At 45.2% G+C, this 19,675-nt stretch overlaps 1 protein-coding gene and 1 pseudogene across 4 annotated transcripts in view; both read left to right on the forward strand.

Moving 5' to 3' along the window:
• CPPED1 (calcineurin like phosphoesterase domain containing 1) overlaps positions 1-19,675 on the forward strand; it is a 226,309-nt gene that overhangs the window by 42,861 nt on the left and 163,773 nt on the right. For 3 of the 4 annotated variants that reach the window (XM_072942175.1, XM_072942174.1, XM_031687242.2), the window contains exon 1: positions 9,600-9,791. The exons of the other annotated variant lie outside the window; for it this stretch is intronic. In XM_072942175.1, the coding sequence (XP_072798276.1) occupies positions 9,722-9,791 (70 nt within the window). In that variant the 5' untranslated portion in view covers positions 9,600-9,721. Of the gene's footprint in view, positions 1-9,599; positions 9,792-19,675 lie in introns of those variants that run through there. 4 annotated transcript variants of the gene reach the window in all.
• Positions 5,849-5,946, forward strand: LOC116284155 (U6 spliceosomal RNA; annotated as a pseudogene).

Genomic DNA, 19,675 nt, shown 5'->3' on the forward strand with positions numbered 1-19,675 from the left:
TCTCCCAATTTTGAAATGTTGGCAGCAAGTTAAAGTGTAAAACCCTGTGTAGAATGAACAAACCACATCTGCCACCAGTTTGTCTACTCTGGTTGAATGCGGTGCCCTCAATTTTTAAAGATCAAGTGCCTGGGGCCTCAAAGGGTTATGTGTTGGATTCACTGTTAACATGTGGCTTAGCCACAATCAGAATCCATGTTTCCTCACTCCAAACTCCCTCCAATTCCACTTGCTCAAAAACTAACTCATCTTTTTTTTATTATTATTTTTTTTACCCTCCCCAAACTGGCTCTCCCTTGAAATCAAGCTGTTTCTGAGAGCAGGTTCATTTTTTTCTTCTGTTTTCTCAGGCTAGAAACCCAAGCCTCTGATTCCTGTCTCAGAGTCCCTGCATCCATCCTGCCACCTCTGTTTATTATGATCTCTGTCCTTCATTTTTCCTTTTCCATCTGACTGCCAGAACCTTACCCCTAGCCAGCTGAGGTTTCAGTTGTCCTCTGAATTCATGTCCAGTTCCTTCCAAGCACAATCGTGGTCTGATTGTCTTAAGACAGCACCTCTGCCCAGCATTCAAGGTTCTTCCCAAATTGGTCTCAGCCTTACTTGCCATTCTTCCCACGGGGCCTTCCCCTCCTTATCTCTTCACATCATTTGTTACCCACGCTCACCTCTAGGGGGAGCTCAAGGCCCTCCTCCCTTCCCTCCAGTTGACATTGTTGACCAAAGGCAATTGGGCCACAATGCGGAGTGATGTTTTAGTACAAAATCAGAAGTAAATTCCGATTCCTCCTCTTCTGGTCAGCTTCACCTATTGTTAATGCCAATAATAATGACAGTCATAACAGGTACCATTTTTGAGAGCAAGTCAAGGTGTTTTTCCAACAGTTTCTCATTCAGTTCTTTCTAAAACTCTATGAAGTACTCTGTTTTGAAGATGGGGACACTGTGGAGACTTGCCTGAGGGCATATGGCTAGTTAGCGTAAATTCATGGTGGGGCTCATGTATAACTTCTTTGTATCTTTCACACTGCCTCAGTTTTCTCATCTGTCAAGTGGCAATAATACAGATCTGTGTTAGGTTCCTATGTCTGCCATAACAAATTACGACAAACTGGGTGGCTTAACACAACATGGTCCATGAATAAATTTCCCTTTTCAGCTCTGGAGCCTAAAGTCTAAAATCAAAGTTTCAGCAGAGCCATGCTCCCTCAGAAGGCTCTAGGGAGGAATCTTCCCTTGCCATATCCCCAGCTTCTGATGGTTGTCAGCAGCCCTTGGTGTTCTTTAGCTTGTGGCTGTATCACTCCAATGTCTGCATCTGTCATCACATGGCCTTCTTCTCCTTGTGTCTCTCTGTGTCCCCTCCTCTTCTTGTAAGGATACCAGTCATTGGATTCAGAGCCCACCCTCATCCAACGTGACCTCACACAGACTTGATTACACGTGCAAAGACCCTATTTCCAAATGAGATCACATTCATGGGTTCCAATGCACACGAATTTGGGGGGACACGATTCAGCCCAGTGTACAACCTTTCAAGACTGTGGTGAAACTTAAATGGGGCCCCTTATTAAAAGACACATAACCCGGTGCCCAGGGACTCAGCAAATGTTACTACACATCTCTCATCACCCCTGCAGCAATCAGCTATAATTACAGTTGACTTGCTGTTCACTTGACTCAGGTGTTGGCCTCATCTTAGATTCCAGACAAGCAATTCACCCCCCTCCAGCTGCATATCAGAATCACCTGGGACTTTTTTTAAGCCCAGTGCTTGTGTCTCACCCAAGACATATCCAACCAGAAGCTCCAGGGTGAAGTCTGGAATGGATGCACTTGAAAAGCTCCCTGGGTGATTGATTCCAACATGGAGCCAGGCTTGAAGACCACTCACTGAGACTAACATTGTCAGAGAGAAAACCTAGAACTGTGTCGTTGGAGTGCCTTTGGATACAGGCCTTCTTCCTCCAGAACATTAGCTCAGTAAAACACTAGGCTAGATCTTTGGGAAGACAAAAACCAGTAAGAGTTGTCAGATTCAAACCTACATGTGGTCAGTCCTTCTTGTGGGAAGCAAAGCATTGTTATGATGTTAGCAAACACATGATTTGCTTTCAATCAAACAGTGTCCAGTAGGGCAAAGATGGAAAAATAAAATGAAGGCAGAGAAGGGACAGGTGTGTTTACAAAGTTTTCCAGCGAAACCCATGGCTTTCAATTTGATCCTGAGTCCCCCAAAGCCAGAAACGTCATCCAGAGAGGGTCAGGAATCAACTGTGGTTACTTTGCATGAACACATTACAAATTAAAGAAAGCATAATGCAAGAGGCAGGCATCAAAGGGTGTAGAATTCCCTTGCGTCATTCATCTTGAACTGATCCAATACCAAGGCACATGGGAAAACTGAACGGAATTTGAAATCTGCCCTTAAGACTCTCAACATTAGTAAGTTTGAGAAGCAAATTCGACTCAAATCAAAACGTATCGATTGAGGGCTTCTTTTGTGCCGAGTCCTGTTTTGGACATTTGGTCTATTTCATGGAGCTTTTATTTCTGCAAGGAGCTTAAATTGTACACTAACTGTACCACTGAGTTGAGAGGATTGGCGTTTTAAGGAGAACTCTTCTTCCCCTTGAGAAAGGGTGGGAAAAAAGGATTTTTCACAGCCCAGAGTGAGTAACTGTAAATTATTTAAATGTTTCAGGAGACCAAGTTCACTATTCAGATAAAGAAAATGAAGATTGGAGAGTAAGTCCCTAAAATCGTGACAGGTTTTATGCAAGGGCTACTGAGCAATGTAGGGGAGATAGAAAAGAAAATAAATGGATGAACAAAAGCCTTCGTGAGGAAACTGAAGTTTCTGGAAGAAAAAGTATTGGAATAATTAGTATCATCTGTTTCAAAAGACTTTCTGTAACTTTATTATAGCAGTTAGGGAGACTTCGGCTGTTTGTATTCTGCCAATCACGTGCCATCGGACAGAAGAACAGAAGTGACAGATGGGTTCACTAGCTGTAAGTTGCTCATTGACGTTCTAAAGCACTGCTGTCCAGTAGACATTTCTGCAGTGATGGGAACGCTTCACATCTGTACTGTCCAATATGGTAGCCACCAGCCAGATAAAATATGGATGCCCAGCTAAATCTGATTTCAGATAAACAACAAATGACTTTTTTCATCCAAGCAGGTCAGAACATACTTTATCTGAAATGCACATTTAATTGAGCACCCTGTATTGGTTTTCTCCCTAACTCTGGTCACCATAGCTCCGTGTGGTTATTGAACTCTTAAAATGTGCTTGGTGTGACTAAGAAACTGTCACTTAATTTTAATTTTGATTAAGTAGCCACATGCAGCTAGCAGACTGTATATTGGTCAGCTCAATCTGAAGGAACAGAATAAGCGGGTAGATTTCAGTCAGCATGAGACTCTGTCAGGGATGGTTTTGGAAGTCCAATTCTCCGTTCCAGGTTCTGAATGTCAGGGAGCTCCGCCCCAGTGCACAGGAAGCCGAGTGTGCTGGCCTGCTGGGAGGTCCTCGATTGCTTATCTGAAGTAATAACACGCAATTTTTTGAGCAATTATTATGTGCTGCGATACACACTTCAAATATTCCATGTTAATGAATCTTGCCAGTACCTCTGTAGGTAAATGGGATTATCCCCACTTAAGGGGTGAGGAAAACAAAGCTCAGAGAGGTTAAGTGACTTGCCTAAGAGCACAGAGCTAGTAAGTGGGCTAAGCAAGTTTAAATTCAAGTCACATGATGACCATCCTAGACCCTAAATGACTACGTCCTATGGGCACAAGTTTTCAAAGTCAAGACATAAGAAACTCGTAAAATCAAATGTCAGGCAACGAGGAGGCTTCGTACAGATCTAAAGAGTATTTAATAGGCATGGAAATTGACCAGAAGAGGCAGAAAAAGCATGGAAAGAGGAATCCTGCCTTTGCCACTTTTGGTAAATGGTGGGCTGACTCCAGGCAAGATACTTAGCTTCCTTGAGACTCTGTGATCTCATTTTTAACATGAAGTGAAACTTCATTTTGTTTAGGGGATAAGAGGAGAGAATGTGCATTGAAATGCCTTGCAGACAGTAGTTATATTTTATTTCTAATAATGAAAACAAGAATTTGGAAGCTGTACAACTCACCTAAGAGAGTTGCAATGATGTCCAAAAGGTCTAAACGACATTCATGAACTTCCACATTGGGGAACATAGGTATGCCTGGAACATTTCAGAAATTTCTCTAACATCTTGAAAAGTGGGGGAAAAAATGTGAAAGTCTTGTCAACACCAATCCTGTGACAATATCGGTGAAGTTAATACATTTAAAATAAAAACAAAAACACTCACCACTTTGGGGGTGGTCTGAAGTACACATGGTATTTTGATCTGTTCGAAGTTATTTATTCTCAGTTTTTAAAAAATGATCAAATGTGTAAAACTGACATCTTGACGGACTTCTCTTTACCCTGGTCCCATCCCATCCCCTAGTCCATCATTCATGAGTCCCACCTGGAGAGAGTCAGGTCAGGACTGAGTAAAGGTGAGGGGTGTCTGGGGCCCACGTTGCTTAGTACTTACACTGTGCTTTCATGTTTCCGTACCTCTCAAGTGTGCCGCATCAGGGTACCCCCTTCATTCCAGAATGATGATACCAACCTGAATTACATGCCCAACTCTGGCATGACTCTTAACGCTTCCAGAGAGACCTCTGATAGTCTGTATCAGTCAGAATTCTCCAAAGGAACAGAAACAGTAGGATGCATAGATAGGGAGCAACATTTATTTTAAGGAATTGGCTCACACAATCACGGAGGCTGGCAAGTCCCAAATCTGCAAGGTGGGCCAGCAGGCCCAGGAAGAGCCGATGCTGCAGTTCAAATCCAAAGGCCATGTGCTGGCTGGATTCCCTCTTGCTTCATCCACCTTTTGTTCTATTATGAACTTCAGTTGATGGGATGAGGCCCCAATGCATTATGGAGGGCAATCTGCTTTACTGAAAGTCCACTCATTTAAACGTAAACCTCATCTAAAAACATCCTCCCGGAAACATTCAGAATAGTGTTTGACGAAACATCTGGGCCCAGTAGAGGGTGGAGGCGGAGGCAGCCAAATTGACACATAAAATTAACTATCACACAGTCTAACCAGGAATGATCACGCTCATTAAAGAAAAGCCCAAGTGGGGAGGGTATAGCTCAGGGGTAGAGTGCGTGCTTAGCAGGCTCCAGGTCCTGGGTTCAATCCCCAGCACCTTTGCTAATAAATAAATAAACCTAATTACCTTGCCCCCACTTTTCCCCCCCAAAACCCTGAAGCCCAAGCTCTCTTCTCTACGTGAGGCCTTAGGCCAAGCCCACTGGCTGAAATCCATAAACCAACCTGGCTCATAATCCTAACAACCACTGTTGTCTGGTTTCACAAACGTGGGCAGATGAGAAATGAGAGAAGAAGCTGGAGAAAGTGAGGACCTGCTGGACACAGATGCCAGAACAGTGAGAAGGGACAGCTCACAGCCTGACAGTAAGGAGGAGACAGAAGATCTATAAAAAGTAGACAGAAGAACTATAAAAGCTCAGCTGCCCAGGGCCTTGAGTGTTGGTGTGAACTGTTCTGCCGGACTCTGGGTCTCTAAATAACACATTCGGATTAGCTGTTAGAAGGGGTTGGATGGAAGAAAAGGGGCCATTTTTAAGGATGGGGAAGGGGGCATAATAGTCACTAGCTGATACGCATTCCCTCCCCTCCAGCCCTCTCTCGTGGATGGGCAATGCTGAGGTTTTTTTTAATTGAAATATAATGGAGCTAAAAAAAAAAGAAAAAGAAATATAATTGAGATAGTGTTCCCTTCGGCAGCACATATACTAAAATTGGAAGAGGATTAGCACGGCCCCTATGCAAGGATGACACGCAAATTCGTGAAGCGTTCCATATTTTTGAAAAGCAATATATATATGTATATGTAAACATTACGCTGTACACCAGAAATTGACACAATATTGTAAACTGACTATACTTCAATTAAAAATATATATATATATATATATATATATATAATTGACCTAAAACTCTGTTAGTTCCAGGTGTATCACATAGGGATCTGCTATTCCTATACATTACAAAATAATCACCACGACAGATATATCTAGATACCATCTGTCACCATACAAAATTATCATCTATTATTGCCTATATTCCCCGTGCTGCACATTTCATCCCTGTGACTCATTTATTTTGTAGCTGGAAGTTTGTAACTCTCAATCTTCCTCACATATTCCGCCCCCTACACCCGGCAACCACCTGCTTATTCTCTTACACCCCTGGGATAAATCCCACTTGATCACGATGTAGGATTTTTTAAAATGGACCATGGAATTTGGTTTGCTAATATTTCGTTGAGGATTTTGGCATCTGTGTTCATCAGTGACATTGGCCTCTAACTTTCACTCTCGATGGTGTCTTTGTCTCGTTTTGGTATCAGGCTGACGTTCGCCTTATAGAATGAGTTTGGAAGTGTTCATTCCTCTTCAAATTTTTGGATTAGTTTGAGAAAGATAAGTGTTAACTCTTCTCAAAATGTTTGGTAGAATTCACCTGTGAAGCCATCTGGTCCTGGACTTTATATTATTGGGAATTTAAAAATGACTGATTCAATTTCACTACTGGTAATTCGTCTGTTCATATTTTCTATTTCTTCCTGATTCAGTCTCAGGAGATTGTTTCTAGGATTTATTTGGGCCCTCTCTCTTTTTTTTTCCTTGATGAATCTGGCTAAAGATTTCTCAATTTTATTAAACCTGGCAGACAGCTGAAAACAAGAGTGTATAGACTAAAACAGCACAGCCAGAGGACAGTGGAAGCCCTAACCTGTATAGTGATAAGGGGAGGATGTGGGAGGCAGTGAGGCTAAGAGGTTGCTGGTCTCAGTGGTGGACAAGTTGTAATTGCAGCCATAACTATCATTAAGTGGTACTCATGCAACTCTGAAACTACCATCACTGCCAAGAGAGCTATCCCCAACCACGCCCAGGTTCCAAACAGGATTATCTTGCCAAGATATTCATCATCCATTTATCCATGCCACAGCTGTTTTTGAGTCTATTACTCAAGCACCTGATTTTGCGAGCAAGACAATCAAAGTAACTGCACTCCTGGACCTTACATTTGAACTGGGAAAGGTGACATTAAACAAACAGTTATATCTGTAAACATATAATAACCAGCCACGCAAAGGGCTATGATGGTTGTGAGGAGAGTGCTACAGAAGGTATGAGAGAGACCTCGTTTCGATCTGAAGAGAGTGTGTAGGTGTGCAAGTTCATGGGTGAGACGCTGGCAAGGGTAGGCTCTTGCAGGGCCTTGAGGCCACCACTGGGACTTTGGATTCTCACTCACTCATTCCTTCCTTGAACATTTCCCGAGAATTTTCTGCAGGACTAGGCCATATGCAGTCAGTAGGGACACGATGATTAATAATGGGGATAATAATAGTGGCCAATAGTCATAGAGTGCTTACCACTTGCTGTTAGAACTATTGTTTGAGGCACTTTGACGCCCCAACCCATTCAAGCCTCCCAGCAATGCTTTGGCCTCCTCGATACCACTGTTGTTCTCGGTTGACAGAGAGGGAAACTGAGACCTGAAGAAACTAAGTAATTTTCAAAATCAGACAACCACTAAGTGGGAACACACAGTCTGACTTCAGCGCTCTTAGGCATTTATATTCTTTAAAACATTTTAAAAATTAATTATTATTTATTATTTTTAATAGAGGTGCTGGGGTTTGAACCCAGGACCTCGTGCATGCTAAGTATGCACTCTGCTGCTGAGCTATGACCCACCCCTTGGCACTCATATTCTTAACCACTATGATTTACTGCCTCTTGTCTAAGATTGGAGGACAGTTTGGTCATTGGAGCCACCAAAATAATGCCTCAGATGTAGACAACTAGTTAAGAGAATTTCCCAAACTTGACAGATCATAAGAACCCCTGGGGGGAGTTAGGAACAGATCCTCATTCTGGAGATTTAGACGTAGTTTAGTGTGGTTGCTTTTTGCTGGACAGATCCTAGTTTGGCTGGGTGGCTGCTTCACTACTTTCCTGGACGTGTGTCACCTTGTGCGAACCATTTCACCTCTCCGGGCATCCGTCTCCCTTTCTGATAAATGCAGCTAATGATAGCACCTTCTCCTAGGGCTGTTCAGTGGAGTAGGTGAGCTGCTTTGCAAAGTGCTTAGGGCAGTGCCTGATGCTTAGTGAGCGATGATGTCAGTAACGTGTTACCCAGCAAGGGCTCATGTGCCCGCACACAGAAAGCCAAACTCTGACACGGAGTGTTTGCAGCAAAGTCAGGGTTTATTTGCAGGGTGCCACCAAGGAGCTCGCCATTGGCTTTCAGGCAAGGGTTTTTTGTTTTTGTTTTTTTGGTCTGTTTGTCTGTTGTTTTGTTTTGAGGGGGAGATAATTAGGTTTATTTACATATTTATTTATTTAAATAGAGGTACTGGGGATTGAACCCAGGACCCCATGCCTGCTAGGCATGGTAGACACCGAGCTATACCCTCCTCCTCAGGCAAGGGTTTTTAAAGTTTTTAGGGGAGAGGGTCTTAAGATGCAGCAAGTAGACTTCGTTCTGATTGGTTGGTGGTAAGGCAACATGTAACAGTTTCTGGAATTTCAACCTTCTGGTTCCAACTAGTCTGGCGTCTCTCTGCTTGTGTTCAGCTTGTAGGGGTTGTAGTTTCTACAGAACAACTCAAAGATATGCATCAAGTTGTTATCTACATCCCTTCAGGAGGTACCAGGAATCCTGTGACTCTGTTGTCCTGATCTTTAATTGCTTGAGCCTGCTCTCTGGAATTTAGGGAAGGCCTAGAAGGCTAAAGCCTTTTTTTCCCTACAAACAAGAAAAGGGGGACATGGAGGAGCTTTTACACCTGGGAAGGCCTGATAGGGTCCTGCTTGATTTCAGCAACCCCCCCTCCCCCGGCCCCATGCCTTTGATGATTTTCAGTCCTGAGGTAAACAGGGGCGGGACATGAAAGAGAATAAAATTTTAGATAGAGAGATTAATCGTAAACTCAGTAGGGAGTTCAGCTTTTGCGGGACTTGGTTTCAAATGGACCTATGATTAAGTGAGTCAGGTGTCAGAGATCACAGCTGGTGGCTTGGAGGAATGTCCTGCCCCTGCCCTTCAAGGACAGGACAGGGCCAGGTCCTCTTGACTTTGACGCAGGGTTCCCAGATAAAACAACAGGCCTCCAGTTAAACTGTTATTTCAGATAAAAACAAAAATTTCAGCATAATCTTCTCCCAGTACTGCATAGGTCACACTTGTCATTCATTGTTTATCTGAAATTCCAATTTAATGGGCGTCTTGTACTCTTCACTTGTTAAATCTGGAAACCCTGCTCTTCGGGAAGGGCTGCCCCTCAGCCCCTAGCCCAAAGGCCCTGCTGCAAGGAGGGCCCAGACGAGCGGCCTCCACCCGCCAGGGGCCCTAGTCGATCCCAGAGGGGCCGCTTACGCTTCCGCCCTGCCCGGGCAGCACTAGTGGCGCCCCGAGTGACCGAGCCCTGCGCGCCCGCCCAGCCGCCCGCACGGAGCAGAGGGCGCACCTCCCAGCCCCGCAGGCCCCGCCCGGCGGTTGGGCTGTGAGGAGTCCCGCTGCTCCCTCCCTCGCACTGTACTGAGGCGAGAAACTCGCTCGGCATGTCGGCTGTGGAGGCGGGGGGTGTTTTCCACAGAGCCCGGGGAAGGACCCTGGACGCGTTTTCCTCAGGTACTGCGGGCCCTTTGCCCCGGGAGGGAATGATTTCAGGGGTGCGGAACCTTCAGCCAGGGGGGAACGTTTGGTTGGGATGCGCGCCTCCAGCCGGACCCCATCAGGGGCTGCACCCCGGGGCTGGGGACTCCAGTAGCGGCCGCACCGCCTGCAAGTAGGGCTTCTAGGGGCACTGTTGATAAGAAGGGTGTCAGGGCTAGCGGTCCTGTGATGGAGCCTCGCTGGCCTTGACCGGAGTTCCCTGAGAGAAGCTAGAGTAAGGTAGCAAAGCAGTTACTAGTAGCGTGGGCTCTGCAGTTAGACTTGGTTTCCAAGCCCTGCCTTGGCCACGTTGCTCAGCAAGTCTTGGCCTCAGTTTCCTCATATGTGAAACGGGAATAATACGAGCGCGGTTACATGTGGTGCTGGATAGGCGCTCGGGTCACGTTAGATGTGGTTATTTTTTATTATGGTCGTTCACCACGATGTAGTTTATCCTCCCTGATCCTGGTTATTTACTATGAGTCATCCACCAAAACGTTAGCAGTGCCTATTAGAACAGGAGAGAGGAGAGGCAGTCAAGAGTCGTGTTGGAGTTAAATGCTTGGACTTTGGACGTAGATAATCTTGCTCGCTGTAAAAGTGGGTTTGTTAATACTTCTTACGGGAGGGTTAGGGGATTAAAAGGATTTCTGTAACCCAGTGTCTGACACAGGCTAGGTGCTGAGTGAATGGTAGCCCTCGAGCTATAAATTGAGAGGGACATTTATTCCTGATTCCTTGGTCCTCTTAGAGCCTTTTGCTGCGTAGAGTCAAATCCCCTCCCAGAAACTCACCAATTTTCATTATTACCCCAGGGAAGTCACTCCAGATGTCCTGCATGATCTGGCTTGTGCTAACTTTTCTTGCGTCATGCCAGCCATCCTTTCCCTTGCCCAGTTCTCCTATTTTTTTTTAAATTCACCGTTTTTTTTTTTTAAACTCCGTTTAAAAGGGCCAAGTCCTTTCTCTTAGTGCTTTGGCGTTTGCACTTCTCTGCCCACCTAGCTAATAGTTGGGCTAGTGGGGTTGGCTCTTTCTCCACCTTCATGTCTTACCTAAAGTTCAGAAGGCAGCCTGTAGCTCAGTGGCAGAGTACATGTTTAGCATGCAGGAGGTTCTAGGTTCAATCCTCAGTACGGCCATTAAATAAGCAAATAAACCTAATTACTGCCCCCCCCCCAAGAAGGTCTGTCACTTTCTCAAACAGGTTTTTCCTGGCGACCCTTTTCTAAAGTAGGTTTCTCCTGTAATTCTCTGTCCTAAAGCCTTGTTCTTTTCCTTACAACTGTTGGGGGTAGGATAGGGTGGGTGGCAAGGTTCTGGAAGAGCAGGTGGGGCCAGAAATATATTTCAGGTGAATTTTTAGAAAATACAATCTGTTGTAGGGCACATTCTCTAAATATTTTAATATGCTTCTTTCACTCTGTTGTCAAACCCAAGATTGTGTACCCGACACACAGCAAGGCGAAACACAAAAATCAGAGTTTGGAGCAGAGAAAGATTTGCTGCAGGGCCAAGCAAGGAGAAGGTTCGTTCTCAGAAGGCCTGAACTCCCCTTGGTTTTCAGGGACGAGTTTTTAAAGACAACATTTGGGGTGACGGCTGCAGAGGATATGACGGTTTTTTTTTTGATTGTTTGTGAGGTAACAGGGTGGTGTTCCAGGAATCTCAATCCTCAACCTGGTTCTGACTAGTCTGGGGCCTCAACATTCAGTTACCATTCTTCACCTGGGTGGGGGTCTTAGTTCCTGCAGAACAACTGAAACATCTGTATCCGATTGTTAGGTTTATCCCTTGAGGAGGAGTTAGGACTGTTTCATGGCTGCACTTGTTTCTTGTCTGCCTTTCCTTTGTTTCTGCTTTCCCTCACTTCCTTAATGAGTAATTGCTTGAATCTGCTCTTTGGAACTCAGGGAAGGTCCAGTAAAGAGACTACAGCCTTTTTCTACCAACAGGAAATGGAGGAGATGCAGAAACTTTTTTTTTTTTTATGATAGAGGAGGGCCCAGCGGGGTTCTGCTTGGTTTCAGCCCAGTGTGAGGGTTTTGAGACTTATCTGTACTGATATAGGTGGCTCTAGTTTGCTCATTTTCCTGTTGGGCAGTATTCCATTGTATTAACATATACTTAATAATCTGTTGCTGGAATCTGAGTGTCTTCCCTTTGCTTCTCCAAATATATTCTCTCCCCAGCTGTGCTTTAGGAGGTTGACTCCATGGGCTTCACCTGTGGGCTTCTTGCCCTCTGGCCTCCTGTTAAGTTCAGAGGGGAGTCCAGACTGGAGATTGGAGGAAGGGAGAAGCAAAAGTTGGAGTGTGTATTCCCCGGTTTATTACCTGTGGGATTGCCTTGGGCTGGCTGTGTTCCTTCCCTGAAATACACTGCTGCTTTAAAGATAACCTGAGCTGGATATCAGATTTGGATAATCACTTCCTCCCTCTTTTCAGATGTAGTTCTGCTTTTCGGTGTTGAACTCTGAAACTGCCCTTTGTGATTTTTCTGCGCTCAACTCATCCTAAATAATCCTTTTAAAAACACTCCTTTAATTATCCTAGTTTGAGCATGCCAGTGATTTCCTGCTACGATCCTGATATAATAGACTTTCAGTAATCTCTGGTTTTCACTCTTGGCACCTGTGCTGTTATGAATATTCTTGTACAAGTCTTCTTGTGGATACAAGGGAAAGTTTCTCCATGGCATATACCCAGGAGCAAAGTTCAGGGTTGTAGGGTATGAGCTTTCCCAGCTTTACTAGATCTTGTCAGATCACCTTCAGAGTGCTTGCACCAATTTATACTCCTACTAGAAGGCTATGAGGAGTCCTTGTTACTCTGCAGTGTCTCTTTTCAGTTCAAGAAGTATTTATGATGTTCCCATGGCACCCTCTTGTACCTTGTGAAGAGTAGAAAAAGGAGAGGGGAAGGCCAGCAACACACCCCCATGGGCTCATAACTAGGCATCGAGCTACGGCACAAGAAGTAATTCTTGGCTGTAAGTGGGATTTTCAGCGTCGGTCCTGGGTAATGGTGAGACTGTCAACTGAAATCAGGGAGTAGGGCCAGGTTTTCTGGGATTGATTTGGCAAGTGGTGGCTTTGAGGTGCCATCAGGAAATCTGAGGCAACTTGTGGGATGCAGCACCCAGCTGGGGATGGGCGTGCGGGTGCCATCCATAGAGAGGGAGTAGATGGTCTTGTTGTAATAGTCAGTGGTACTACTAAGGGAAAGGTGTGTGGAGTAGGGAACTGTGTGTGTGTGTATGTGTGTGAGACAGAGAGAGAACTTAGGATATTGCCAATGTTTAGGGGGTAGGAAGAAAGAAAAGACACACTGAAGGTATCAGAGCAGGAAACAACCAGAAGTTTTGGAAGATAAAACCAGGAGCCGGTCTTGGTACCGAATCTGGGGAGAAGGGCTTAAGGCAGGGTGGGTCATAGGGTCAGATGCTGCAGACGTCTAGGTGAATGTTAGCCAAGCAAAGGATGGCACGTTTGATTGTTACGTCACCTTCAGCAGAGTTGTAGGGGGAAGCCTGGTACACGGTGTTTGAAGAGTGGTAGAGGGTGAGGATGTGAAGTCGGCTAGGCTGGGATTCTGTTTGGAGACATTTGGGTGATGCATGGTAGACTTAGGGTAACAGCAGCCTGAGGGAGGAGCAATGCTGAAGGAAGGCTGAAGGGTCTGAAGCAGTGATGGTGATGGTAAGACAAACAGGAGCATCCAGCATGTATCAGGTGTGCTGTATGTGGATTATCTTGTGTAATCTTCAAAACAGTCCTGGTCAGCTAGCTCTTAGGATTATCCAGTCTTTATAGTGGGAAAAAAAAATCAATCTCAGAAAAGCTAGGCGACTTGCCCAAGGTCGCATGATTGGTCTGAGATGGATCTGGGGTTGAAAAATGCAAAAGGCAGTATAATTGTTGGAGAGCAGTACCAGAGGAGCAGGGAAAAGATAGGGTGGAGAGCTCAGAAGAGGGGTTGGCCCTGGGAACAAACGTGCTCTTTGACCATCTCTCCCTGCTACTATTCATCTACCTAACTGTTGGTCTGTCCATCCATTTGTCTATCAAGCCATCCCTCCACCAGTCTGTTCATCATATGTCCATCTTTTCATCTGTCTGTCCATCCATTTGTCTACTGTTTTATCCATTTGCTTACTCATCAAATGTACTAAGCACCTCCCTTGGCCCAGGCATGGTGTCAGATGCCAGAGTGCAGTGATGAGTGGAAACCAGATGTGATTCTGCATCTCTGGCATGTGACTACTTGGAGAGGCCAGCACCATCCTGCCATCACACAAACCAGCAGGTCACGCTGTGGCAAATGTCAGGGAAGTGAGGGGACATTTTAATAAGGCCAGGCAGGGAGGGCTTCCCTGAGGAAGGGGTATGTCATCTGATTGCTGAAGGATGACGTACCTGGGTTGAAGAGAGGGAAGACCATTGTAGACCATGGGCAGAGCAAGGGAGAAAGTCTGGCACCGTGGATGGGACAGGGAAGGGTGTTGGTGAACGAAGCCCCTAGTCGAGCTGTGTGGTGTGGGGTGAGCCTGGAGCCTGAGGCAGGGGGCAGTTGAGGAGTTTTGTCATTATCTAATTGCAGCAAGTGGTTTTAACGACACAAGGCCTCATGATCAGATTTCCGACTGGGAAAGAATGGTCTAGCTGTAGCAGTATCAACAGAGGAGTTTCTGCTTGTGAGGAACTTGAGGTGCAATCTGATTTGAAGCTGGAGCTCACCAGCTTGTCTGATACAAGGTACACAGTGTTCACTTCGAATTTGTTGATGGTGCATGTGGTGGAGATCATGGGGCTGCTGAGGTGGGAAGCTTCCTAGCCCACTGGAGCTGCCCCAGGGCTGCTGTGGGACCAGAGAATAACAGGGCCATTCACCTGGAAAAGAACGGTGGGTGGGGTTGGGATGGAGAGAGACTTAGAAGATAAACTGATGAGCTAGGAAGAGGGAAAGGACCCTGAACTTCTCCAGAAGTATAACCTGCACTTGGTCTCCTCTCTGGGCTGAGTAGCTCCAGCGGGCGTGCCCAGTATGGGTCATATAGCCCAGGGCTTGTAGAGGCCCAGCTTTGGAGGGGTAGGCTTAGAGCCCCTAGTCTTGTGGGTTCACTTTACTAGGTGTCGAACACCTAGTCTCCCCCTAAGCTGTGTCTGTCCCTGCCTTTGTCCCCATTAGCTAGTTCCCCATTAGCATTGCTGGTGACTTTGAGCAATGCTTTTGGAGGGTCCACCAGTTCAGGCTCTGTGGGAAGGTAGAGACTCGAGTTGGTGAGCTGGTAGAGTTACCCCAAGAGCAGGCTCGGAAGAGGATGGAAAGGATCTGGCTTTTTCTGTCTCTTGCCAAAATACATACTGCCTGGCAAAGAGGTTTGGTTAACTCCAGCAACAGTGCCTGAAAGCACAGCCCTGGTAACCCTCACACTTGCTACTGGAAGCCTCCTCCAGAACAGTTTGTTTCTCAAGTGAAGCTTGTCGAATCAAGCAGGGCTGTTGTAGCCAGCTTGGGCCACTGCCACAGAACACCACGGGCTGGACGGAAATGTATCGCTCACAGCCCTGGAGGCTGGAAGTCCAAGGTCAAGGAACCCGCAGATTCGGGGTCTGGTGAGAGCCCTCCTCCTGGTTCACAGACGACCATCTTCTTGCTGTGTCCTCAGCCAGAGGAAGCCAGGAGTGGGCACTCTAAGGGTCTCTTTTATACGGGCAGTAATTCCATGTCTAAGCCCTCTTGACTTAATTACCTCCCAAAGGGCCCACCTCCAAATACCATCACAGCGGGGGTTAGATCTCAACATAAGAATTTTGGGGAGACACACAGTCAGTCTATGGCAAGCACTTTACTTTAGGACCGTTTCCCCTCTGGTGCTTTTTGAGTAACAATATTCTCATGCCCCCAACCCCCCCCCCAAACCCAACAGTATTCCCATGCCCTTCTTCCAGGAGTGTCGTTCGTGACGCTTGGCTTCAGTCATCCATTTCTTGTTAACACAATCTGCTAGGCTCTGTCAACAGATGTTTCTAAAAAATAAATTGTACGTGTCTCACCTGAGAAGGTTCACAGTCCTCAGGCATGTTCAAATATTCATTTTAATTAGACAAATTGATAATTATATATCCTTGACACGTATCCTAATTAAGACTACTTTCTCCTAACAAATAATTGTCTCTGAGAAGTTTCCAGCATCTGTTTTGAAGAAATTCTCAAAGGGAGAAATACCAAGATAAACTGTGTTTTCAAAATTACCTACACTTAATTGTTTTCAGGTCCTAATCTGTCTTTCCAGTTCATTTTACCCCCTGAATATTTTCCCCCTTAGAGAACAGGGCTCTTCAGCGGTTTACCTGCGAAGATTATGCCCCTAAACATTTTAAACCTCCCGAGCTGTTTCAGAGGAGCCAGCTACATTCACAAATCCTGAATGTCTCTTGATCCTTCTGGCAACCCTCTCACATATAAAGAATAAATGAAATCTCTAAAAGATAACGTACTCCATCCCTTCCAAGTCTCACCTAAGAACTTCTCTAGAAACAGTAGACCTGGGAGTGTTTGTTCAAGTTTGAAGAGGGTCACGGTGCAAAAAATTCTAAGGTAATAATGAAGAAAGTGAAGTGAATGCCTTTAATGATGCCACACATGTAGGCCAAACCAGTTCTCTATTTGAGAAGGGTTCCCATGACTAAACTAAGAATTTTGATGATTTATGCCTCCTCATTATCATCATCTGTAAAAATCAGTGTCACAAAGTTCCCATGATAGCATTTGCAAGAGACAAACAAACTTTTAGTTTTGAATGCCTTTTCCCTTTGTTTTTCTGTTTTTAAATAACTTTATTGAGGTCCCATCACATTTACTCATTTTAAATTTTGCTTGTTTTTAATAAATTTACAGAGTGGTCGTAACATCACAATTTTAGAGCAGCTCAGTCTCCCATAGAACTGAACTTTATGCATTTTTCAGTCTCTTTATGTTTCCACTCCCAGCACAGTCAACTAGTAATTTACTTCCGTAGCTTTGCCTTTTCTGGACGTTTCATATATATGGAATCGAATAACCCGTGGTCTTTTGTGACTGGCTTCTTTTGCTTAGTGTAATCTTTTCAGGGTTCACCCACGTTGCAGTGTCTATCAGCACTTTTTTCCTTTTTAACTGAACAGTTATCCCGGTGTATGGATAACAGCATTTTGTTTATCCATCCACCCACTGGTGAACATTTGAACGTTGACGGACATCCCTCCATCTGGACACTGGCTGTCATGAATAAAGCTGTTATGAACGTCCACACAGAGGTCGGTGTATGAACATGTGTTTCACTTCTCTTAGGTAGACTCCTAGGATTGGAGTTGCTGGGTCGTTTAAGGAACTGTGTTTAACAATTTGAGGATCCAGCAAACTGTTTACCAAAACAGCAGCACTGTTTATATTCCCACCAGCAGCACATATGAGCTCAATTTCTCTGTACCCTCTTCAGCACTTGTTACTGTCTGTCTCTTCGATTATAACCAAGCAAATGGGTGTGAAAGGAAACTTCTTTGTGGTTTTGATCTGCATTTTCCTAACGCCTAATGCCATTGCACGTCTTTTCACATGCTTATTGGTCATTTGTAATCTTCGGAGAAATGTCTATTCAGGTCCTTTGCCTGGTTTTTAATAGGGTTATTTCTCTTTTTATTGTTGAGTTGTAAGAGTTCTTTATATATTCTGGATACAAGTCCCTTGTCAAATATATGATTTGCAGTTTTTTTTCCCATTCTGTGAATTGTCTTTTCACTTCCTTGATGGTATCATTTGCAGCACCAAAGTTTTAAATTCTGAGGAAGTCCCAGTTATCAACTGTTTCTTTTATTACTTCCGCTTTCGATGCCATGTGTAAGAACTCTTTACCTAACACCGAACTTGTGTTGGTTTCCTCCTGTGTTTTCTTTTAAAAGCATTATGATTTAAGCTGTTACATTTAGGTCTAGGTCCATACTGGAATAGGGTCAAGGTTTAATTAAACAATTTCCTTTTTTAATTTTTTCCAACTACAGTATAAGCCTGGTAGTTGATCAATGAATAGAAAAAAATTAGCAAAAGAGGGGAATCATTAAAAAGTTACACATTTTTTACATTTTGTTTTACTGTAAACTATAAATGTACATTCACTTACCAATCTTTTGATGTCAGGCCGGGGATGTGACCTGGAATATGATTTTACCGGTGGGCCTGCCCGGGAGTCTTTCTTGCATAAACAACACCCATAAGATATCTTTCTCCGTTTGGATTTTTTCCTGTGGAGTAGTCAGTTAAAAATCACTTAGAAAGCACTCTAAGTGAAGAATTCTTCTAGGTTTTTACTTTCTTTTTCTTCAGATCTTTTACACCTGCCTCCCGACACCTAATTCACGAGTATTTTATTTTTACCAGCTTGCCTTTCTTGAGTCTTCTCAAAGCATCCACCTTTGTTTGATTGGAAACAATCCTTCTTATAGTCCTGTTTCTTTGGCTTTCATGTTTAATTAAGTGATTTAAAAATAAGTGCTAGCATGAACAGTTCTGGGAACAACTTCAGACGGACACTCCTGAAAGGCAGGGGTGCGTAGAGCATGGGGAGGCCATCAGCTTGCCCTGGGTCCTGGTCAGTGCCTCCGCAGAGGGCGTGGGGAGCGTTGGTGACTTCTTCACGTCGGTCCAGTGGACGTCTGTTAAGAGAGTGTCTTCTTCACAGAGAGGACTCACTGACAACTTGTTATATTTGTGCAGAATGTGATTTTTAACTTTTTCAAATCCTCCAGTGAGGAAGGGGCAGTAACATGGGCCCAGGGCAGCTGGAGACTGCAGGGCCCCAGAAATGCTGCCAGCCATGCTCAGAACCGTCTGATGTGGAGTCAGACCCTGGGAAATATTTAGAGTAAAAGAATGTCCTGACTCCCCATGTAGCCTTGTTTAAAAGAAAAAGAAGAAAAATCCTCGAGGTAAGGCTGCAGGTCCTCACTTGTAAAATAGGGGCAGAGTGTTGGCCAGATCCGCCTTATGGCACAGCTGGGAAAATGGGATGACGCATGTGCTGACCTCATCTATGTGAGGGCACCGCTGCCCCTGGGTGATTTTAGGTCCCAAACCAGGAAGCGGAGGGTCAAGGAGAGAGCACAGCTCTTTTGGCCCCAAGCCTCTGGCCTCTCCAACAGAACACGCTGGGATAGGACAGAGCACCTTGTCCTCCCCCCGTCTGCTCCTTCCCAGTCTCCCCCAACTCATCTGTTCGACCAGCTGCCGGGGAGTCATCCCTGCCCTCTGCTTCTCCCCTCCCATGCCTTCCATGGCCCAGCTGTCCCCTGTCTTTCCATTCACCTCCAGAGCACACTTTGGTTTTGTCCACCTCTCTGTCGCCCAACTCCCAACACTGGGACCCCAGCGCCCTTGCCTCTCACCTGGACAGTTCCAACAACCTCTGTGTCTCCCCTGGTCCCTCCAGTCCATTCCCTGGACGGCATCCCGAGGCATCTCTTTGAAGCAGAAATTGGGTCTGGCGGCCCTCGCCGTGGCTGCTGTCTGTCCCTCTCCCCTCCTCTGCTTTCTCATTCCTCAGGCCGCAGTCTAAGAGGAGCCTGTGCAGATCCTCACCCATTCTTTCCTTTTATGATACGTATTACAACTTAGAGTTGTGTGTTTATTGCTGTGACTTTGATGTCTGTCCCTGCCTCTAGATGAGAGATTCCTACTGGGCAGGAAGCCCAGGCCTAGGATGGTGTCCAGCAGCAGTGGACCTTCAGTGTCCATTTGTCATGTGAATAAATGAGTGAAAATGAATACACTGCCCCCTGGATGTAACCCATGGCTTACACACACCATCAATTCTCTGGACAAAGC

Source organism: Vicugna pacos, chromosome 18 (genome assembly GCF_048564905.1).
Source record: "Vicugna pacos chromosome 18, VicPac4, whole genome shotgun sequence".
Classification (NCBI taxonomy): Eukaryota; Metazoa; Chordata; class Mammalia; order Artiodactyla; family Camelidae; genus Vicugna; species Vicugna pacos.